We start from the raw sequence: 24,445 nt of genomic DNA, 5'->3' as shown, positions 1-24,445 counted from the left end.
ATGGAAATGCAGCCACAGTGTCTCAGGCTAGAAGCTGGGGGGCACTAAAGCAAGCCCTCCCTTCCATTCAGCAGTGACCGGAAGGCTGGAGGGAAGCTGGTAGAGAAGCCCTCCAGACTTTTCCCTGCCTCCCTGCTGTAGCTGAGGCAGGGTGGCCTGGGCAGACACCAGCCCCGAGATAGCATGCTGAGGCAGAGGGGAGAGAGGGGGCCCCAGCTGCGTTCTGCCTAGCAGAAGCACAGTAGCTCTGGGTTGGCACACTGAGGTGGGGGGGAAGGTGAGGGGGTTTAAACCACTGCTCCCTCCCCTCCACCTCAGCATGCTGGCCCAGGGCTTGCATCTGCCCATGCCCCATGCTCCTACCCCCTCCACTCAAGAAGTATATGGGAAAAGCCTAGCAGGGGCTGCTGTGCTCAGCTAAGGAGCAGAGAGGCAGGGCCACCCTGCTCCCTGGAGCAGACAGTACAGGCTGTAAAGCATCCTGGGATGCTGAAAAACTGTGAGTTAACTTGAACCAGGAAGGAGTCTGGTACAGAAGTTCCATAAACCAGTTTAACCTAAGTCAAGTCTGATACTACATTCAACCAGGTTTATCTAAAAACTAGTTTTGGCCATTTTGAAAGCAGTTTATGTATACAGAACTACTGTTCTGTTACAGGTTTAAACTGGTTTCTGATCACTTAAACTGGTTTATATATAACTTCTGTCCCTAGCTCATGTGGGCAGAAGAAAGGGGTGATTGCCATTGATTTCAGTTGGATTAGAATGAGTCTATAATGAATTTCAAATTTAATATGAAAATCTCTTAAACTCAAGGCTAGACCAAATCATTTAAGTACAGGCTTGTGAAGGGAGACCCCCCACAAATGCCTCCTAGTATCGCCAATGCACGAGGAGCCACACACATAGCTATAGCTCTATAAGCAATACAATATATTCCCCAAAGTGTATGAAAGCATATGGCTGTATGATTCTCTGAGCATAGGTACAGGGGATACAACTCTGCCTGGGCTTTATATGGACAAGACGGTGGTTAGAGGAGGGGGATATTTGCTAAACCTGGAAAGGAGGGCTCCTCAGCAGCTCCACAATGATGTTTGCTGCTTGTTCTTCAGTGCTGTAGGCTATGCCACATGAGCTGTGGCAGCATGCTGATTTGTAAATTCAATTATGATAATAATCTGAAACTCATAAGAAGCAAGCCAGCTTCTCCCTTACCAAATCCCTCACTTAGTGTTACAGGCTCCTATCCTTCTTGTTTAACAGAAAATATACATCTATAACCCCCAATTCACAGCACAGGCACACTTTATTTTACACAACTGTGTTGTTTTGTCCTCTTTGTGTTCCATACCCTTACAGCTTGCCTTGAATTGAAGTCAAAAGCAGGAGGCAGAAAAAGTCTCACACTGAAATGTGAGCAATGAAAACAGAGGACCTTGTTGTATTTAACTTCACAAATGTTCTTGTAGCAAACCTGCTCTGCACCATCCCCAACTAACACCATCCCCACCCTTCTGTTGGCCTGGTCTAATCCCCCTACACTACATGCAGTAGTAAGAATGGGGCGGGGGGGAGGTGAAGGAGATAAAAGCGAGTGACTGTATCTCCTCCTTTGGTAGGGTCTGACAGTCATTCAGACACTGAAGGAGCCAAGCAGACTCCCTTTCCACAGGCACAGAAGCTGCTAATTGCTCTGAAATTAAGTTGTCAGTAGGCAGAGAATACCATCAATCTGAAAATCACTCTCCTACTAGGGTAATGAAGAAAGCCCAAGGGTAGCACAAAAACAAAGCATAGCGTCCTGTCTACCAGTTAAGTCCAAGCAGAATGAAACACACTGTCCTTGCAGAAGGCAAAATTCACTATCAAAGCTTTTCCTCATTTTTAATTGGGGTGTCAGGCTGATGTAAGACACAACAACAGCGGCCATGTATACGTGAATGTAAGTTTTATAAAATGCCTGTGTGCTCTACATTAATGGTTTCACAAATAATTTCTGTTCTCCTAAGAACTGACAACTTTTTATACATTATTCAGTAGGCACTAGTTTTTTTTTTTATTATTATTACATATCTGTTCTTTTGCATTATGTGCTATGGCAAACCTCACACCACAAGTCAAATACCCTACTTATATTAACAGTCACAATAATAGAGCATGAATCATCTTCATGATCTACACAATGCATGTAATGTTCTTTGGAAAGCTAAACAGTGTAGCCCTGAGAACAGTAGGAGATTGCTAGATATGTTTTGAAGTTAATCCCTATGGCTACACCCATGTAAAAATATTAAGATCTAAATCTTTTTCAATGATATGTGGCTGAGCACTGGGGAAGAAGAATATACAGCAAGTCTGTTGTAGAAGTTGAAGAACAGTAATGGGACCTAATAGTGTAGTAGGCTGTGCCTCCAGGGGACACGGTCTGCTCTGCAGAAGGCATGCTGAACTTTTCTGCCTTGCTGCTGACTTGCATGTAAGCATGCAAGAAGGATTCATGAAAAAGGGATGCCTCTCCCAGCTTTCCTGCTTGCCATTATAATAAGCACCATGGCAAGTTTTATCCCTAAGACATATTCAGCTACAAGCATCTGTTGCATCCCAAGAAACATCTGCTCCTATGACTTGCTGTTCATGCTCACTGCTACTTCCGCTCAAAAGCAGGGAAGCCGGGGACATGTGAATGGGATGGCAAAGTTCAGGGCATAAACCTGGAGCAAAAACACCAGGGCAGCTGCACACAAACAAGCAGGCTGTACCTGCTCTTGCTCTCTGAAAGCAAGAGAAATGAATAGCCTGCCCACTGATAGACAGACACTTCAAAATAGGAAAATCTTGCCCCTGACTTATCTAGGAGTAACCCTGCATTGCTAAGCAGTACTAAACTGTTTTCTAGGATAGTGCCATGTGGTTTCATAATGGGACCTCTTGACTTGCCATGGGCCATCTCACTCATGCCTGGACAGCCTTAACGTTTCACATGACTTCAAACTTTACTGCCCAAAGTTACAGCAAGTCTTGATCCTAGTGTAGCAAAGATTTCTCTCTTTATTCCATGTTATAAGGAATGTGCTCTCCTTCACATATGTTATTGGGATGATAACATATCCCCAATCATTGCATTTATATAGGCTAGTCTATGATTTCCAAGACTTACTGGCACAATTCAATAACACATTTTCATTAAAATGTTTGGTAGATTAAAGGTATCCATTATGATACACATCTGGTAACAAGTTCTAGAAAATATACCTACTGCTTTCTTCAGTATTTTCCCTCCTTGCCTCAGTGATACATATTGATTCTTGCTAAATTAGTATAGAAACTGCATGACAAGTTTTGCTTTTTTCTGTGACTATAGTCCAGCACTTATTGCAGTACTGTGATTTGCATACAGTTTGAGTTGTATGGCCAGAGAGGCTTATTTCAGATAGCTACATTTCTGTGTATAATACTTAACTTTTGCATTCAGTTGTGGTTGTATTCTGAAAAGCCACAAAATAAGTACTTCAGAGTTACAGCTTTACATCCTCAGTTTTGAGTTTACAAGTAAAATAAACTCCTCCCCACCCCCAAAACGGCCAAATCAGCATTTAGGGTTTAAAAACCAAGCTGTTCTTTCCACCCAACTCATCAACTGCAGTGCACATGAATCCATCCATATTAATCCATACATTAAAAACTTGAAATAATCTTACCAATGCAGGAATTATGCTGCTTTATGCTACTGCACATTGGATGTGTTTACATGAGACACTAAATATGCAGTAGACTAATTCTACTGCACATTAGCACTTCACAGCAAAAGCCGTGCTATTGCACTAATGCACAATAAAATTAGCCTACCATGCATTAGCGTCATGCACCGGCACTGCTGCGCAGTAGCGCCGATTACTTTACATTGAGTTCAGTACCTATTATCAAAGTCATGCACAGTAACTACGGCACATTAGTGCATGTGGAGATGTGCCCATTGAGAGCAGAATTCAAAAGCAAATGTCTTTGTATTGGGCTAGTGTGCTAAAGGTGCACAAGAGAACCGTGTAGCTGCATTATGTCCAAACTTCTTTGATTCCCTAGCCCAAATGACTCAGTTAAACTGGGTCAGCTATGGGAGGCCTTCAGAAGCTTGGCGAAATGCATTAACTGCTCTGCTACAGAGAACAGATTTTAACTTTTACTTAATGGTGCTACATGGGTAGTATAGGTCCTACAGTAGTAGCAGGAATAAAAAGTAGCATAAGAACCACACTTTGTCACTCTTAGTTATATTGCACAGTACTTTACTCTGTCAGTAACACCAAATGCTTCACTGGGACTACATGCAGATGAATATATTACTCAACTCACATTAGGGATGAATATATCATTTACAAAAATTATCTGTTTAACCTTCCCTGATTAAATGCTTAACTGATAACACTAGGGTGACCACCTTTTCAAAATGGAAAGGAAGGACACAGCCTGCCCTACTTCACTTTGTGCTGTGGAGGGGCTGCAGCCACCTGCTGGAGCAGCACGAGGCGCCGGGGACCATGCACAGACTCACTTGGACACAGCTGCTGCTGGGAGCCACTCCACAGGTCCTTTGACAGGGGGAGGAAGAGGCAGTGGCAAGTCCCGCCAGGCAGCACACCCCACATGAAGCCATGGGTGCCAGCAGCAGATAAGGAGCTTCCCCAGCCCACTGCAGCCACTGGCTCACCAGGAGGGAGGGAGCAGACAAGCTATGGGAACTATACTCCTCCCTCCCACTCTCCCCTTTGCCCCTTCTCCTCTCTTTTCCCTCCTTCCCTCCTGCCTGGCCTGCTACCTTCCTTCCCTGCCCGACTGTGCCCTACATTAAATGTTAACTGGCAATGCATTCCTGGGACAAATATACTTATCGTTAAAACATTTAACCTTTCACATCCCTAATTCACTTAAAGGTAGTAAAATCAGAACTAAGTGTGAGCCAAACTCTGCTCTTATTTATACTACTCTAAATCTGGATTAAATGGAATATATCCCAGATTTACCTTCGTATAAGTGAAAACAGACGGTTACCAAGGATTTGTTGATTGTAAAAGATCCTATTTTTTACGGAGTTGATAATCTGAAGACACTTCTAATTTGAAACGTAGAAAAATATTATTTCTTTAAAAAGCAGTTAATCCTCTGAAATGTAAGTCATCAAAACCACAGTTCAGCAATTCCTGCAGTGGTAAGATGTTGATGTCAACTATAGTACAACCTTTTTGAAGTCTCAAGCATTGTAAGTATCCTACAGATTCCTTTGAATTTAACTTTGCACATGCTAATTACCATTGTGCTATTAATATCTTCTCTTTGTTTTAAAAATTTCAGATAAAACAAATTAGCCATTCTTCACCAAATATTTAGGCAAACGACCTTTGCCTGAATGAGGCATTCAGAATACAGCTTTCAGGAAGACCAGGCTGAATTCTTGCTCATTGCCCCAAATACGGCAGTACAGAAGCTCAGAAATCACACTTCGGCTACATATTTCCTGCTGAAGATGAAGAATTTCACAGTATATAGCTCCATACCCCACAATCACCCACATATTTCCTACTCTACGACAAGTACCTTATTGTTTGACACAGAGAGTAAGTAGTAGACTCATGGTCCCCTGCTCTCCTCCTCCATATGGTGCGGTTAGACATTATAATTCACATTTGAAACTCTACAAAGTGTTCAGAGTTAGCACATGCTGTGAACAGTCGCATGTTAAGAGTTAATGCCCACTCTGATGTGAAATGTTCTGAGTTGCTGCTAGAGGCCTGGCAAGCAGAGGTGTGGCTAGGAGCTGCCAAGCTTCCCCTCTCTCCAGGTATACAGCAGCTCCCAGCCATCTTCTCCCTCTGGTCTTCATGGCTCACCCTCCACCCTAGGGGGTCACCCCCCCAACCCCATGGCTCAACCCAGGTGCCAAGGATCATTCCCAGCTCCAGGCTCCCTGCAGCTCTTGGCTCTCCCTGGTTCTGTCATTCTGGGAGACTTAGAGCTGTGAGGATAGATGGTTGAGGGATGGCTGGAAGCAGTGCATCCTGGGATGCTGGAGAACTGCTTCCAGTTTGTATTGGCCCCATGGAGGAGACTAATGTTACTGTAACACAAGCTGCCTAACAAACTGGAGATAATCTTCGGCAGAGGAGGTGTAACTCTGAGATTCTCAGAGCCCACTTAGCTTATCTTTTCCTGCATTAACATATGGGCATGCCCATCTTAAGAGCGTTTAACATATTGGAAAGGTAATATGTAACAGTATGCCTTAGTCCCTGGGCTTGGACTCAAGGTCTGAAGAGCCCTGCTATAAATCACCAAGAGGCAGCAAGATCATCACTCCTCCACTTAGTTCAATCTGTGACCACCTGCATCCCAGACACATTCTGGCATCAAATAACTTAATGGGAAAAAAAGGAAGCTTCATAAACTACCTCTATAGCTGTTCGCAAAAGCAGTCACAGATATTCAAGGCTTACATTATTTAATCTTATACATAAAGAGGGAAGAATGATCCTTTCTGGGTTCGAGGTCATTCGGGATGCAGTATTAAATATAAGTAGCACATCCACCTTTAAACAGTAAATCAAGTGTCTTAGATAAGTTTCCTAGACCCAAAGAATTATAGGCAATAGTAATATGAAATGAACTGTGTTATTTAAGGTACTCACCTTATCTCCAGTACCAAAGAAGAATTGATTTTCCAACCTTCCACAGAATGATGAAAGATTGAAGAGCTGCCCTTTCGAATTATTTTATCAGAGCTATTGATCATCGATCTACTCAAACTCATATAACTGTCTCTGAAATGCAATACAGAAAAGACATAAGCCAGGCGCTACATCACAAATATCAATGACATTTTCTTTACATACCTGAAAAAAGCAGCAAGAATCTCTCCCATTCCCACTCAGTATTTGTTCAATAAAATAGATTACATTTAAAAGGAGCATGGCACTTGATATTCATTTTCCTGCATCTAATAAGAGATGGATCATAAATTTGGTGCTCCCGATCCTCCATGTCTGTTTTTTGAGCTACTGGAACATGAGGAACTCTCATACTGAATGGAATGTATGCGATAATGTGCCCACACTAACTTAAAACTTGATTTCTAGGAAACGCAGAGCCTGTAGAATTTTAGAAGATGTACAGCTAAACCAACTCAATCAGTGATCTTATCTTATAAACAAGTGGGACATGGTCTTTACTCAAAAGAAATCCCTGAGCACTAAGTGTTGGCTGACAATTGCTGAATGCTTAAGGAAACAGACATAGTAAGAATAATGACCATACAATTATAAAATTGTAATTGGAGAGTTAAAAATTGTAATAGAATATAAGGCAGGTTTACAGGTGGATCCAGGATTTTAAAAGCGGGGTGTGGGAGTAGTGACCACCTCTACAGGGGCAGCTGCACACCTCCACTTCTGGCCTTCCCACCTCACACCAGGGCAGGCAGACCATGCCATGAGAGCAGCAGCCAGGAACTTCTTTCAAATGCTCAAAACAGGTAAGAATCACATCCCCCTCCCAGCTTTCAGCAGCCCCTCCCCACTTCCCCTGTATGCTCAGCAGTATCCAACACCTCCCCTTGTCCTGCTTACCTTGTGCACCTCCCCTTGTCCTGCACACCTCATTGTCTTGCTCACCTTCTCTAATTATGCCTCTGTCATAGGGAGATAAGTCCACTGCCACTGCTCTCCCTGCCACTTCTACCTGGCTCCAGAGAGGGCTGCAGGAAGCAACTGTGCATGGAGTCAGGCTTGACTGGGGCCAGCAGAAGCAGCCAGGGGGTTCCTCTGTCCCTGCATCCCCTCTCAGGCTGGTGGGAAAACACCCAAGGTAACGGGGCAGAGAGGAGCTGCCCACCAACTGTAACCACCACTGCCAGCTGAGCCCAGCTCCCCATGCAGCCTGGTTGGAGTGGGGCAGGAGCAGCTCTGGGAGTTCCCCCTACCCCTGAGGGTGCTACTGGGATCTGCCCTTCACAAATTATATTGAGTCTAAAGTCTGCATTTACATAGATCTATAAAACCACACAGATACCACCTGAGCTATGCATAATAGCAAAATTTAGCTCTGTAAATTCAACTAGAGTTCTTTGATTCATCAGTGAATCAAAATTACTGCCTATAATATATTCCCATGATCAAGTGCCTGCCATCTTAAAGGATTTAAAAATCACTTAACAAACTACATATAGGAATCCTTTAGCCTACTGAGGATGCACAGCCATCATGGAAATAAGAATACTTAAATGCTCCATGGAGCTTCTCAACGCAAGTCAGGTCTCAAATTAAGGAGATTGAGCATGCCAGCTGTAAGATTGCAAACTCTTTGGGGCAAGTTCCCGTCTTTTCTTCTGGGTTTGCACAAGAGACTCTTTGATGAGTGCTCTTAGAACTGAGGTGATACAAGTAATAAAGAGCTATGTACATAGAACATTATGCAGTGGATTAAGCCAAAATGAAGAAAAGCACATCTTCCAATTTAAACTGCAGTGGGACTTCGATTAGGCCAAATGTAATTACCTAAACTGGAAATTGGCTAGCATTTGCACAGTGTTACGGTTTAAACATCCCATAAATGGTCAGATGATATTTTATAACCCATCCAAAAATCAATGCCTCCAGCAATGCAATACACCCTTGCCTTCATGTTCTGATAACGAGTACTGACTCAGATGTTAGAATGCAATGACTTCCAGAAGTTGACAGCTTTCACACCTTTTTGCAAATGATCCTAGTTATCCTAACTCAGAGAGTTGCACAAGTCTCTACACTCTCATGTTTGATAATCAGAATCCATTTACAAACTATTTTATTTTGTATTGTATATGCAATAAAACTGCTCTAGAACAGTGGTAAATATTTACTGTACATTATCTATCATGCAACAAGATACAGTACATACTTCTAAAAGAAAATTAACTAAATCTATCAAGCTAAGTACCTAATATAAAAACAAACTGGAAATTATTTTTGTTTATGCTGAGTTAAGAGTAATTCATTAGGTATTTTCACAGCATTCTAGGTTGCAGAATTTAGCAATTCATTATGCTGTTTGTACCTAAAACTGCTTTACCATGTGAAATTGGCTGTCTTGAGCCTTTACAATGCACTCTACCTCAATAGTGAATCGCATATATGGTGTGGTACTATAATGTTAAATCATGCTTTCAGGTACTGAAAGTAAGTCCTAAATGTTCTGCATTATAGCTCTTCTACAATTGCAAAAGAATGTTATAAATTGGTATGTGTTCTTCCTATTATGTATACTTTACTTCCAACTTAAAATGTTATTAAATACACTAACAAATAAAGAGCTAAATTTACATCAGGAGAGTCTGCCTTGTATCAATAGTTAGGTAAGATGAGATAACCAATCTAGACTACTGCCTAGCCCTCAGACCTGTGCAAAACTGCTGCACACCTAAAGGCCAATCTATGGCAGCGTCAACTTTGACTGTGAGTCCCCTTACTTTGGGGACATACTCAACTCTCAGTCCACACACACAGCATCCATTAACCTCAATGAACCAGTAATCTAGGGGAGAAAAGGATCATTAGTCAATTGGAGTTGTAACTTTCAGAGTTAATGCAATCCATTAAATGTAAACATGTGCATTAGAACTTTAATAACCAAATTTTCTACTCAATAGAAGATAATGCAATTTATGAAACTTCATGCATCGTATGATAAAAGTTATGTATTTCATTACTCAATTAACCTTTAAAGCTCTGCTTTAAGGATACATTATGGTCTACCAGATAAACCATCACAAGTTGATACAATTATTGACTTGTAAAATGTTGCCATTAAATTATATTGATCTAAGATATTAGAGTGCTTTATAATACTACACACTTAGCCATAAGCCTTGTGCAGCTCCTGTACTATAACATATTCTAGAACGTTTGAGATTCACAAGGAAAGACACTAGCATATACTAGTGGGCCATCTCATGTCATCATCCCTCTATTGCCAGTGTTTTGGCAGCACATAGCAAGACTGACAATATCACACAATGAAAAACTGGCTTTGCTTTAACAAATATGTAATGTTATTTTCAATTTTTGGCAAAAGAAGGGAAACTTCTGAGGGCAGAGTAGTGTGTTTTGTATCCCTGACTTTTACAGATAGAATTAACATCCAGATCTTGATACCTGTGCACATAGAGTGGAGCTTCACTCAAAGGAACTTCTTGTGCAATAAGGTGCTACTTATTTTGAATAGGGTGTTTCTGACTTCAGCCTGATGGACTTACACTAACAATTATTTCCTCCGTTTTGTTGAAAGAACACAAAATGATGGATAAATGCTCTTTTATTTTCTTTTGTTTAATTTTAAAGCATACTTTGGTTTCATATTTAAAACATAGAATAAAATGAGTTAAATTAGGTAACATATATAAAAGCTTGAGATTTGTCCATCAAACACATACTGTAAAAACAAGACTAATTCCTAAATGAAACATATAGGAGCAATCCTATCAGCTAATTTAGCCACAATTTGACTAAAACAATTAAACTAGCAGTTTAGATTCTATTTCCACAAATCTCTCCCTATTTAGGGATCGCATACACAGGCGTTTATAATATAGCTGTGTGAAACTGTTGTGTGTCTCCAAGAGACAGTCCTACCTCTAGTGCTCTATATAGTAGCTGTGCTCAGAGACTTTGCCTCTAGTTTAGCTGAAGCTCCTGAATGCCTCATCAGCCTCTCTGCACCTGAGGCCAATAAAAGGTGTGCATAAGACAGAGATGGCTCTAGAGCAGGGTGGGCATGGAAGGGACATGTACAAGGCTGTGCTTCTCTATAGGATGGTCTGTGAGGGTGCACCACATGATGGATCCTCTGCTTCATACCCTGGAAGGAAACTGAGGCAGCAGACCACTTCACTTCTCAATTCTCGTCATCAAGGTGCTAACCCCGTGAACACTTCTGGCCTCTAATATGGTGAGGGTAGAGGCTGCTATATCTAGTTAGGGCACTGTATGTCTAATAACATCCTGCTAGTCAAAATTCCCCATCATAGCCTGCCTCTCCAAAAGCAGGTGCAACCTTGCCCAGCATTTCGGGTCCCTCTGCTCCTTTCAGATAGACTCCACTGATGCCCACCTCCTCCCAGAGTTGATCTGGTACCACAGTGCTCCCCGCAGGTTGTCATGTCTTTTCTGGTGAGCTTCCCCAGCTACTAGGCCATAAACTCATTTGTGGTCCACAGATTCCTGGCAGAAAACTTGGGACAGCAAACAGGAACACTGCATCATTGCCTGACCCTCCCCTAAGTTGATTCAGTCTTCAAGGCAGTGTTAGCCATGCCAGGAGTGGGCAGCCTGCAAACAAGCCCCTTTAAAGGAAACATGAGAGCAAGACTGATTTGAGTATCCTGCTGGCTGGGCTCAGACTCTGATCATACATGTCTGAAAAGGACAGAAAGCAGTTTGTGGGACTCTGTGCGGTCTACGTGCAAATTACTGCTGTGTGCACTTGGTGGGGAAGGGGGTGAGGGAGTCTAGAAAGCAGCCTCCTCCCCAATATCACTTGGGTGGGTATTCAAATGCCTACCTGGGTCTGGACCCTTGAAGGGTGGTGAAGCGCTGGAACAGGTTACTCAGAAAGGTGGTGAAATCTCCATCTTTGGAGGTTTTTAAGGCCCAGCTCAACAAAGCCCTGGCTGGGATGATCTGGCTGGGGATGGTCCTGCTTTGAGCAGGGGGTTGGACTAGATGACCTCCTGAGGTCCCTTCCAGCCCTCATTTTCTATGATTCTTTGATTCTAATACCCACATCTAGATGCCAAGGGCTCAAGGTGCCTGTGAGCTCCTATATATCCTATGCGCCCAGAGGCTATACTTGCAATAGGTGCACATGTGCACCCACAAAATCATGAATGGTGCATACCCCTGGCAGCTGAGGGGGCATGGCAGCAGTGGGAGTGTGGCAGCGAGTGGTGATAGCCCACAGGCGCTGCTGACAGTGTTGGCAGCACCTTTCTGTAGGGGGTGCACTGACATGCTCAGGGGGTGCATGCGCACCAGCATGCACCCCCTACGCATTGCCCATGCACATAATATAACAGAATGGCACCAAAACTGGCATTGTTCACATTGCACTTTTGGCCCTGGGGTTGAACCATAGCATTCTTTAAAAAAATAAAATAAAAAACTTTTGTCTCCTGTGCCCAAAAAAGAAACTTATCTTCACATCGCTTTCACCTTTGCTAGCTTCCTAGGACTTAAACCTATTTTTTCTTTTTGTGCACATATAACTGAGACATTTTACCTTTGCCCATCTCCCCCGTATACACACCGTATGTCTAATAAACTGGGGGGGGGGGGCAACTTGGGACAGCAAATAGAAGCACGGCATCATTGCCTGACCCTCCCCTAAGCTGAGTCAGTATTCATGGCAGTGGCATGAAAAAAAAAAAGGGTGATGGACTTGACCATGTATCGAGGGAGTTTGAGGCTGACAAGGGGGGGGGAGTTATAGCTGAGTAATAAGGGGGGGAAAACAAGGATCATGATTGAGCCGATTAAGCACAAAGGCTGCCTTTCTTGCTAGTGGAGGAGAATGGGCTGAGGGGGAGAAAAATAAAATAAAATAAAAAAGCAGGTCAGGGAAGGACTTGCTGACTCCAGCCTGGTGGGAGCGGACCAGCCTGCCTCGCCCCACGGCTTTGTAATTAGCGGAGTTAATGGGGAAGGTGGAGCCCTGCAATCTACATCCTTGGAGGGGGGAGGGAGGAGTGCGCTGCTCTCACACCAGCTCCCTTCTTTTGTCTCCGCCGGCTGCAAGGCTCTGCCTCCGCGGTTGCCGGCTACGGAAGAGCTTTTCCTGTTGACTCGCAGCCGGGCGGCCCTGCACCGCGCTGGGACAAAGCCGCAGCTGCAGCCGCCCGGCGGCTGCCTCTGGCCAGCGGTGCACAGCTGGCCGCGCGGCGTCACATATGCCGCGCAGCTGCTTGGAGAGGACCCTTGAGAGAAGCAGCGATGCCCCGGCGGCTTGGGGAGAGGAGGGGACATGCCCTCGCCCCTCAGGGACCCTAGGAAGGGAGCGGGGGCAGACAGAGCTATGCCCAGGGAGGTGCCAGCTCCAGCCTCAGCGCCTGAACACATGGCAGCTTTGTGTGTCTTGGCTGGGAGCCTTGCAGGGAGCTGTCTCCTTGCTGCAAGCCTCTGGCTCTGGGGTTTCTAGTCAGAGGGCAGGCGGCAAGCCCCTTCTGGGCAAGGAGCCTCCCCCTGGCAAGTCTCCCAGCCGGGGGAGAAGCACAGTTAGGTGTCCATCAGCTCTGGCTGAGGGACCAGAGCCTTGGCCAAGCACCCAAGCGGCTAAGAGGATCTCCCCCCCCCGCGTGACAGGACGCGCACGAGCCGCACGAGGCTTCGGAGCCGCTTCGACTTGCGCCTTCAGGGCCAGCCCGGGAGGAGCCGCGACCCGGCGGCGGCTCCGGAGGTGAAGGCTCCCCCCGAGGGGGCCCCCCCGAGCTCTCCTCGGGAAACTCCTGGCTTCCCGCGATCCCCGCAGCCGCCGAAGTTGTGGGGATCTCCCAGGCAAACTTCCCAGCAACAAAGGCAGAGCTGCCAGGCGGACACCGCGCAAGCAGCCCGCCTCCCGCTCGGCGCCGCGCGGCACAAATCCCCCCGGCTCCGCGCTCAAGTTGGGAGCACCGGGGAGCATCGCCTCCGGCGTGACCCCCTTCCCGGCGACACAGCACCCACCGTCACCTCCTTCTCCTCCTCCCCTTGCCTCTGCATGCAAGAAAGCAAGGGGCTGTGGGACTGAACACCCCCTTCCCCCCTTCATCCATCCATGCCTCCATCTATCCACGCGACTTCTGCCCTAAAAATCATCACAAGCCAAAGCCCTTTCTTTCCCAACTCCCCAGGGAGAGACAATCCTGCAGTTAACACGAAACCACAAGGATGAAGTTGCAACAGAGGCTACAATAGGGCAAGGCAATGGAGGGGGGCAAGGCAACGCAATGGGAAGAAAGGGGTGGGAGGGGAAGGGGTCATAAATTGACTAGTATCTGAGATACTTTTAGGGGAATAGGGGCGAGCAAGGAAGGGAGGAGAAGCGGGGGAAAAACCCCATGCAAGAGCCTGAATCATTTCAATTGTCCGCCCCGCTTTGCCTTTGTCACATCGCTCCGGATTTTGCATTTACCCGGTGAGTTGTATTCCCCGGTGCTCCTCCGTTCTTGCTATTTCTTTTGTCTTATAAAAGATCAGGAGGATACTTATCGTGCAGACAGTCCACCTCTTCCTGAATGAACGCATGTCTTCTGCGAAGCAAGCCCCCTCCCCCTTGTCCTTTTTTTTTTTTTTCTTCCTTCCTTTGTTTGTCAGGGGTGCGCAAAAACCCCCCAACAAAAACCGAAATCAAATTCGATCAAATAAAATAAAACCCGAGCTCCACAAATGAAACAAAGCGGCAGGAGAGGCTGCTCTTAGGGGGGCAGAGATGGCAGGCTGCGCTGGCTGCTGGTGCTGGGCTGGGGGTAGGAGCCCTCCTGGCACTGCCCGGTGCGCTCCCAAGCCTATGGGGCTTGCTGGCTCGCACGTTTCCTTCCAGTTTAGATACCAGCAGCGGCCAGCGCCGGTCTCTGGGGCGTCGCTAGCACCACCCTTTCCCTGGCGGGGAAATGATGAGCAAAGCCCGGCCAATAGGTGGCTAGAGGAGGCGGGGACAGCTGCTCCCCAACTTTAAAACCCGCTTTCTCGGCTAGCTGAGGCTCTCCTGCTGCTGCAGGAGCTGGAGAGGAGAGATCAAGTTAGCTGGGGCTCTCCTGCAACTGGAGGAGGGATCAAACTCGCCAGGGCTGGTAGGGAGGAGAGATCAAGCTAGCTGGGGCTCCCCTGCAGCTGGAGAGGAGAGATCAAGCTAGCCAGTGCTCTCCTGCTGCTTTGGGAGCTGAAAAGCAGAGAGCTCAAGCTAGCTGGGGCTCTCCTGCAGCTGCAGGAGCTGGAGAGGGGAGAGATCAGGTTAGTGGGGGCTCTCAGGAGCTGGGGAGGAGGGATCAAGCTAGCTCAGGTAAAGTGGCAGTAGTCACACTGCTCCCCAACCTTTGCCTGGACCTGGAAGGGAAAGCAGCTTTGCGCCCAGCCTGCTTCTACTGGAGCAGTGGTAAGCTTGAAGCAGCCCAGGTTAGCAGCCCAGTGCTTTCTCTGCAAGGAGCTCCAGTTTCCTAAAGCTGCTTGGCCCTAGGGAAGGACTCTGCTCTTTCCATACCTGCACAAGGGAGCCGTTGAGGACTGCAATATCATAATCATCATCATCATCACTATTGTCATCATCACCCTCGTAAGTGATATTAGGAAAAAAACTTTCTGGCCAGGAAGGTAGTAAAGCACTGGAACAGGTTACTCAGAGAGGTTGTGGAATCTCCATCCCTGAGGTATTTAAAACCTGGGTAGACAGAGCCTTGTTTGGGGAGGAGATATAGATCTAGATCACTGCACCAGGACCTAGGGAAACAGATATGGACATCTCCATGTATTAGATACTATACAGGGATATAGTTGGGGAGGGTCCTGCTTTGACCAGGGTGTTGGACTAGATCTGTGACTTTCAACCTGTGGTCTGCAGTCTAAGGTGTCCATGAAAGATGACTATGTTCTATCAAAGTATGTGAGTACCCACATTTACAATTCAAAGGGATCTGTACTTCCATTCAGAATTTTTTTAGGGGTCCACAAATGGAAAAAAAAGGTTGAAAACCACTGAATTAGATCTCCTAAGGTTTCTTCCAACCCTAATTTTCTATGATTCTATTAACAGTTTCCTTTGTAAGCATGTGTTTTCATAGTTTCACAGTTGTTTTCATGCACACTTCCTCCCCAAACAGTCCATCTGCCAGAGGGAGGGGGCTAGAATATTTTTTCCCTCTCCCTCTCTTTGAAACTTTGAGTGAAATCTCTTCAGGAACTTTGCAGTGGTGTGTGAGGAAAATGGGGTTAGGAAAGAAATATTTTGGTAATAACCCACAGATTGCTGAAGTTTGACACTTGGCATGGTGGATTTGGCTTGGGAAAGAAATAGTGGTTAACCAACAATCACTTCTGACCATGCTTCACCTTTATACATTTCAATGGGGTAATTTCCTACCACAGATGCATATTTTGTGCAATATCTTAAAGTTAATTAATTCTAAAAAAAATTCTTTTTACAACATAGTCACAGGAACCGCAGTGCACAATATCCCCAAAGAAAAGCCAGCTTACATGAATGGTTTGCTCTCTATGGATGAAAAACTGCCTAGGGTAACATATTACCCCAGGCATGAATGTTTTTCCATATGGGGTAACAATTTACCCCTAGTCCATGTTAACACAATTTCTGTATAAATGACAGCCCTCTAGACCTATTTGACCACTTCGGGTGGATGCATCTGAAAGGTCAGCCTTCATTCACACCTCATTCATGTCCACTTCAGGTATCCATGGTAACTAATGGATGGCCATCCTCCACTCTGCTTTTGCAGAAGATGTGGTAATCCTTTTTGCTGACCACTTTGTTTGCAGGCTGCAAGGTCATCAAAACACCCTGCCCTTTGCTAACCCCCCCCCCCCCCCAACATCCCTTTGTCACATTCAAATCCACCTCTGCTCTCTTTTCTCATGGCAAAACTCCACCTCACCTGCCCTTTTCATAACATACAAGCTAATTTGCCCTGCCTTCATTGGAAGTGAGGACAAGGAGCAAAGGAACAGCAGAGAAGAAATAGAACAACATCATACTGCAATACAGAGTACGCTATGGAGTCCCCTTTGATGGTAAGGGCTTGACACCCCCCATGGCCCTTTTACCTGCTCTCAACAAGCCCCTGCATGTGTGGTTTCCAAACAGCATCCACCCACATTTGGCTTGCCTGCAAAGGGTGGATGCAGGTCTCTGGCTTCTGTGTCCAGGAGGAGAGGGTGCTACCTGTGCTGCCATAGGACAAGGCAGAATTGCTTCTGTGGCAGCATAGGTGGACAGGCTTGTCTTTGATTGTTATTTATATGCATTCAGCAGTAATCACTTTTTTCTTTTTTTTTCTGCAGTACAGGATGAGAAGGCAGTGCATATTCAGTGCTGAAGCCTGTCTTGCACAGGTAACTGGGAATGACAGAGACACATCCACTTATGAAATCTTATCCCAAGGCAGTGAGGATGCTGACATTGTTTCAGACATGGGAGATTATTCAATGCAAGAAGACCATGCATCTATGGAAGCTTCATCCAGCTCAGATGAGGAGGAGTTGGTGCCACAAGCAGAAGTGATGTCAACACTTCCAGTGGGAAAGGGAAGAGGACCAGCCTGGGGCTGCCATGGAAGACTGAGGAGAGCTACAGCAGGATGTGGAGCAGAACCACTGCCACCACTCCCAGAAAACATTGCAGATGATGACACGTTTAGAGGAAGGAATGGCAGAGCATGGGAAAAAAGTCCACAGCTAATACATCATCAGAGAACAGCCAAGTCCATGAAAGTGCTGGGCCAACAAGAGAAAGTAATAAAGGCACAGTGGTGGAAACGTTCCACCTGTTTCTCTCACAAGATATCCTGACTGTTATCATAAAAGAAACAAACAGAGAGGCAGAAAGAAGATTCAGGGAGTGGAAAGATAACGATCCTGAAAATAGAAAGAAGTGAAGTACCTTAGAAAGAAGTGAACTCCCTTCAGGAGGGATGTGGACAGCATTGAGAGGGTCCAAAGGAGGGCCACTTGTATGATCTGGGAACAGCAGGGCAGACCCTACAAGGAGAGGCTGCGGGACCTTAACCTGTTCAGCCTTCACAAGAGAAGGCTGATAGGGGACCTGGTAGCCATCTATAAACTTACTAGGGGGACCCAGCGGGGATTGGGAGAGACCTTGTTCCCCCAAGCGCCTCCCTGAATAACTAGAAATAATGGCCATAAGTTGTTAGAGAGTAGGTTTAGATTAGACATTAGAAGGCAGGGCGGCTAGGATCTGGAACCAACTTTCAAGAGAAGTAGAGCTGGCTCCTACCTTGGGGGTCTTTAAGAGGAGGCTTGACGTTTACCTAGCTGGGGTCATTTGAGCCCAATTTTCTCTCCTGCCCAGGGCAGGGGGTTGGACAAGATCTACAAGGTCCCTTCCGACCCTACATCTATGAATCCATGAAAAAAGCTGGACAAAACAGAGCTGAATGCCTACATTGGCCTCCTACTGCTGAGAGGTCTATACCCTGGTGGTCACGAGGCAATGGAGGAGTTGTGGGAGTAACACACCAGGCGTCCTTGCTTCTGTGCCACCATGAATTTCAAACAATTCTGTCAAATCACCAACTACCTGAGATTTGACAACACACTGACATATGAGGAAAGGAGAACTGTGGAAAAACTTGCTGCCTTCAGAGATATTTGGACACAATTTGTGGAGCAGCTCAGGAAATGGTATTTCAGGAATACATCTGACTGTTGGTGAGCAGCTCATTGCATTCAGGGGTCGCTGCCCCTTCAGACAGTATATGCCCAGCAAACCTGCCAAATGCAGCTTGAAAATTCAGTGCTGCTATGATGCAGGAACATCATTCCTCCTGTCTGGAGACATCTACCTGGGCAAGCAACCAGAAGCTTCATGCCAAGGTAATCTTGGTACCCACGTCATTGAAAAACTGGTTCATACTGTGGCGGGCCAGTAGGGGGCGCTCCTGCGTTGAGCCGCCCACCTCCCTGTGCCCGACCACCTTCCAGGCTCCGAGTGCCTCCCTTAGGGTGCCTCCCGTCCGGCCGACCCCTTCCCTGGAGCACACCCGCTAGCCTGGGGTCCCGCTGCCACCATCCAAGGCTCTGGACTCACTTCTGGCTCTGCGCGCCTTGGAGAACGCAGGCCTGATCGTCCAATGGGTACTAGATCCAATACAAGCACTTGGGGCACTTCCCCAAGTCAGGGGCTTATTAGGAAAGTCTCCCTTAGTCCACAGACCTAAGGGGCCTCCTTGGCATAATTTAGACCCACCCCTCAATAAGTCTCCCACACCGGTCACAAAGGAGAACTTTATTGATTACAGGGGGTAGGGTGAAAACAGGGTAAAAGGTAGAGCAGTATCATAGAAATCTTACAGGAATATCAAAGGAATCCCATAGAGCAAACCAGGGTGGCTGAGGTAGCCGTTTAAACGCATCTGAGTTACTGAAACTAAATATCTAATCGGATCTTTAGTAGCTTACTCACTCTCATCGTCCAGAGGTAGTTGTTGTATCCTCTGAAGGCAGTGCACTCTTGGAGCATGCGGTGATGAGGAGAGAGCCAGGCTCAGATTCACCTGGATGACCGCATGGCTAATGGCTGCCCCCCTTCTTCTTGGACCGAGCCCTTAAATCACCTCTCTGACCTCAGCAGCCCGGTCCAATCGAAGCTGCCAATACTGGCCACAAGCCAACCAATCTCCCCCGCATCCCTGGCTACCTGGGCCCGCGCAGGGCCGGGTCTTTCCCCCCTGCCCAGGTGACCAGAGCATCGCCTCCCAGGCGCCAGGCTTTTGTCATGCAGACCAGGTGGGAGATCCCCGCCCTGAGGAATGAAACACCAGCCTCCCAGGCTGGCTGAGACAGGTCTCTGGAGAGGGGCACCAACGGTAGCATTTCTGCCACACATACCTGGTACAAGATGAGAGAGAATATTGTGGGTGACTATTTCTTTACAAGTACTGACCTGGCAGAAAGACTGCTACAACAGGACTTGACCTATGTGGGTACAATTTGAAAAAACAAGGCCGATATCCCAAACAAAATGCAAGCAAATCAAAGAAGGGAAACTTTTTCATCCATTTTTGTTTTTCATGGGGAACTCACCCTAGTTTCCTATGTTCCAAAGAAGTCCAAAGTTGTGCTGTTTCTGTCAAGCATGCACCATGACCTGTCAGTGGGTAGAGAGCAAAGAAAGCCAGACATCATCCATGACTACAATAAAAACAAGGGTGGGGTGGATAACCTTGATCACCTGGAGACAGAAAATCAACTGGTGGCCAAAGACTATTTTTCAAAATGTTGGATGTGGTTGCCATTGTCAGCCTCATCATTTGGCTAGTCCACAATACAAACTGGAAGCAAAGATCACATTTAAGAAGATGGCACTATTTTTTGCAGGAGCTTGGAGAACAGTTGATCAATGGACAAATAAAATGAAAAATGATGGATACACGTAATCTGTCTAAGTCTGTCAAGTCTAGTATGACTGCTCTAAATTACAAATTGCCATAATGCACCTCAGTAGAACCTCTGCAAGCACGAGTGGATGTTTTGCTTTTTGTCCAAGGACAGATGACCGCAAAACCCGGAAACAATGCAAAGATTGTGGGCAATTTGCTTGTGTGCACCACAGTACACCACTGCTGCTTTGTGAGGAATGCAATATTTAGTTAAAACAGTTAGGAAATGTTTTTGGAAGTAATTGTTAGTTTGAAAACAGTGAGAACTGCAGACTTAGCAAATTGTTCATTCGCGTTTTGAAACTCTAAAAAAAAAAAGTTTAAATTTTCTTCATAGTTTTACTTAAATAACATTTTGGGTTAAAATAATCATAAATACTCTTTCAAACAATCTGCATGTTTAATAAATAGTTTTTGATACATGTATACTGTTGTCACTGGTTCCATTTTGTTCATGCAGGTTGGTTAACAAGTTATTCCATGAGAACAACAATGGTTATGGTTTCATGAGAATAGATGAGGGTTAAGCTCTGCGATCCCACAAAGGTACTTATGTGTGAAGGCAAAGGAACTACTGCCAAGCATACCTGTAAATGTCACAGAACCATTGACTCACAGAGAAGTCAGGCTGGAAGACACCTCCAGAGGTCAGCTAGCCCCACCTTGCCTGAGGCAGGATCATCCCTAGCTAAACCATCTTATACAAATGCATAATCTAAACCAGTGGTGCTCAGCCTTTTTACCCAGTGAGTTAGATGGGTAGTGCTTGGTCCAACCATAGGTCAGATCATGGTTCCAATCCAGTGCCTGGGTCCAGTGTAACAGGCACCATCTAGCCATACAGACTGTTTGTGGGGGGCAGCCCAGGCCAAGCCCAGTCCTGCAGGGAGGGGGCATCACTTGGCCTAACAGCGTGGGAGAGGGAGAGGGATGTGACCCGGCAGTAGGGCGTGTCTCGGCCCCATGGGAAGAATGGGGGCATGGCCTAGCCCCAATCTGGCCCTGTGGGGAAAAGGGGATGTGGCCTGGCCTGACTCTGACTGGATGCACTAGCTTAGGGTTTGGGAACTTGGCAGGTGCAAGGGTGACTGTATTAGTGACTATACTTCCCAATGCCAAATTTCCCAATCCATGGAGAGCCCTCCAGGCCAGATGCAATGGCTGCACAGGCTGCATTTCACCCCTGGGCTAGAAGTTGAGCTGTCCTGATCTAAACTTTTTGTAAAACTATTGTTAGCCCTGGCACAGCACAAGACAAGACATAATAGCCCTATATGAATAATTGGTGACTGAGCAGGAGGCCTCTACTAGTATTTTTTTTTTCAGAACAGGATTATCTCTCGCCCACCTAGATGATTGTTTTGTATTTCCCTACTAATTAGTCAAGCAATGACCAGGAGCCATTGCTTTCCGACTTCCCATAAGAAAAAAAAATGTTTTATATATTTGGCCCTTTAAAAACAGTAATTTTTAAAAGGAGGAAATCATAGAACTTGTGTGCCGCAATTCCCGGATGGTCCATGGGAAACGGCCACAGTTGCGTGTCGAGTGGGGCACCAGGTGGTGACACCAACCCAGACACGCTCGGGGATGCTGGGTGCGAGAGAGAGAGATGAAATACCGGAGGCAATGAGGGGTGAAATAAAACTTGATGTTTACTTACATCTGTCGAAACAACTTGAGGGGTGATATAACTTGGAGGCGGTGAACTATGTACAGCAACAAGGAACAAGCGATGGGTGGTGGGTGGAGACTGCAGTATACCAGTACGATGCCTGGTTGTTGAGACAAAGTACAGGCGTTCCGGATTTTGCAATGCAGTAAACTATAATGCTCGGAGCGACTGGAGCAGCTTCTGCTATAGACCTAGGGGTCTGACCAGGCCCCAAGATGGGTGATCAATCCGCCTTGAAAGTCAGAGCCTGGGGACCATGTACCGAGGCATGCGGTCCCCTATATAACCTCTTTGGCCAATCAGGAAGCTCCCCCGATGGTACATTCTGGAACCCATGGACATGCTGGCCAGCCATGCCCATTAGGTGGTCTCTGGTTGGTTAAACCACAGGTGATCACGCTCTGTTCACGAGCCGCTCGCATGATGGGTCAAATTACTGATACACTCCGCCACCGCATCACTATTTACAATGGTTGCGTCACTTAACACTTCGATACAATAATCTGGCGGGGTCATTTTGCTTGATGACAGAACTTTACACACCTGTTTGGTTAACACTACCTGGCTTTCCCCAAAGTCACTCCTCTGAGTCTATTTTTACTCTTCTACAATTTTCTCCAGTGAAGTTGTCATGTCAATCAACCAAACACTGCCCTTCAGCTTATACTACAGGTGAAGTGTCAGAAAAAATGGCATTGCTCTTCTCTGGTGGATCTATCACATTTGTGTGGCAAAGTGGTGTAATGTGGGGTTCGCATGGGGAAATGCCTATGGGGAAATCTAGGAAGATAGGAATTGCTATACTGAACCATATCTCCAATCCACAACTGTATAACTTGTTTCTAACTAAGGCCACCACCAGAAGAAACATGGCAAGGCACAAGAAACTTTGTACTCAGCGGGTGAGAGAAACTGATCTCTACCAGATAGAAATTGGTTTAAGCCTTGTAGCTTGAAGTTTAGTTTCTTCCAAAATGTAGTATTTACTGTTATAATTATGAATAGTATGTCCAGTCTCTCTCTCTGAATCTAGCTAGGCTCTGAGTCTCAGTAGTTCACTGTGACAGTGAGGGTCTAGATCAGTGGTCGCCAACCTTTAAGTAGGAGATCACCTTTGGAATTTAAAAGCAACCTAAGATCTACCGTGCATTGCTGCTCCTGCCCCCGGCCCAGCAGATAGAGTCTGTGGGGAGGGAGGAGGGTGAGGGGGGCAGATTGAGGCAGAGTGAGAAAAAAAAGATTTGGGGGCATGCCTCCCCAGCAGGTAAGTCCCACCTGGGCATAGCCCCACTCAACTTACCCCTGCTCCTGCCTCTGTGGCACTGTCCCTCACTGTGGGGGCCTTGATCTAGCCCCTGTTCCTCCCTCCTCCATGGACTGACCTGTTGAGCTAGGGCACATGCATGCATCCACGTGGGCACTCAGCTCCCCACCCCAGCCTCAGATTGACTCCCAGAGGCTCCGAGATCTACCAGTGGATTGAGACCCACTGGTTGGTGACCACTGGCTTAGATGTATAACACATGTATAATAGCAGAATCAACCTTTATATTACATAAGAAAGGTCGTGGCAGATGTAAGCAGCTGCACTAGGATAACTTCAGCATTCTGATGTAGAATTACCCCAGAAAGACTCAGAAGTAAAATTACACCAATGTAAGTTACGCTGGTATGAGTGTCTTTTGTCTGCAGTTATCTTTGGGTAGGGGTGGGACACTCATTTAACCCCATCCCCCCATCCCTCCTGACAAGATCCAGACCAAGCGGATCCCCAGGAGCCAGATCTGGACAGCAGGGCTCTTCACAGGCCACACCTGGAATGACATCCACTGGCAGGCTGAGTGATGGTGGTGTTAACTGTGGGTGGTCCCTGAGCAACTGTGTTGGCTCAAAGTGCTGCATGGGTTAATGCATTTGCCACTCATCCTGCACTGCCAAAGCACATCCCCAGTGGAGCTCTGCATCCTGGAATTTGGCAGAGGACCCTGTCCCTGCCTCCACTGCCCCCAAATTTCCTGGCCTTCCAGGAGCCTGTGGCCTGGATGAGACAGCTTTGTGGGCTACATCAGGCCCTCAAGCCATATATTTGAAACTCCTATTCTACAGCATAAGTGGCCAGCCTGTGACATACATGCCAAAATTGCCACTGGCAGTCTCTGTGGTAGACTGGGGAAGGGACAAGGAAGCACAGCATCAGATAGAGCAGGAAGCAGAAAGCGAAGCAACAGATCAGATGGTGGAAAAGGAATTAGAGTGGCACTTGAGAAGAGTGAAGGGCTAATTTGTGGCAGGCCTGCCAAGAAGGTTTGATCCCCACTGTTAATACAAGGCAGAAGTGTCAAACTCACTTGAGGCCCCAAGCTGGATCCGAACTTCTGGCTTCTCGCAGGTCAGGTGCAGCTCTGGGCACTGTGGCAGTGGTGGTGCTGGAAGGTCCAAAGGAAGCAAAGGATGTTGCAATGGCAGTGGTGGTGGGAACAGGTGTGGTGAGCAGTCTGGTGGCAGCGGAGAGGGGTCTGGATGTGGCAAAGGGTCCAAATCTGGGAGCCTGCTGGCAGTGGGAAAGGTGACAGTGAGCCAAACTCTCT

The 24,445-nt window shown here is 46.4% G+C and overlaps 1 protein-coding gene across 1 annotated transcript in view; it reads right to left on the bottom strand.

The window, feature by feature from the left end:
* Positions 1-14,634, bottom strand: part of ST8SIA4 (ST8 alpha-N-acetyl-neuraminide alpha-2,8-sialyltransferase 4) — a 123,870-nt gene extending 109,236 nt beyond the window's left edge. The window contains exons 1-2 of the mRNA XM_006270395.4: positions 14,188-14,634; positions 6,681-6,812 (exon numbers count right to left, since the gene is read on the bottom strand). Coding sequence (XP_006270457.1) covers positions 6,681-6,812; positions 14,188-14,300 — 245 coding nt within the window. The 5' untranslated portion in view covers positions 14,301-14,634. The remainder of the gene's footprint in view (positions 1-6,680; positions 6,813-14,187) is intronic.
* Between the last annotated feature and the right edge of the window lie 9,811 nt (positions 14,635-24,445).

Source organism: Alligator mississippiensis, chromosome 3, assembly GCF_030867095.1.
Source record: "Alligator mississippiensis isolate rAllMis1 chromosome 3, rAllMis1, whole genome shotgun sequence".
Taxonomy (NCBI): domain Eukaryota; kingdom Metazoa; phylum Chordata; order Crocodylia; family Alligatoridae; genus Alligator; species Alligator mississippiensis.
The sequence above is the reverse complement of the archived record's forward strand: the minus strand, read 5'-3'. Positions and strand labels throughout refer to the sequence as shown.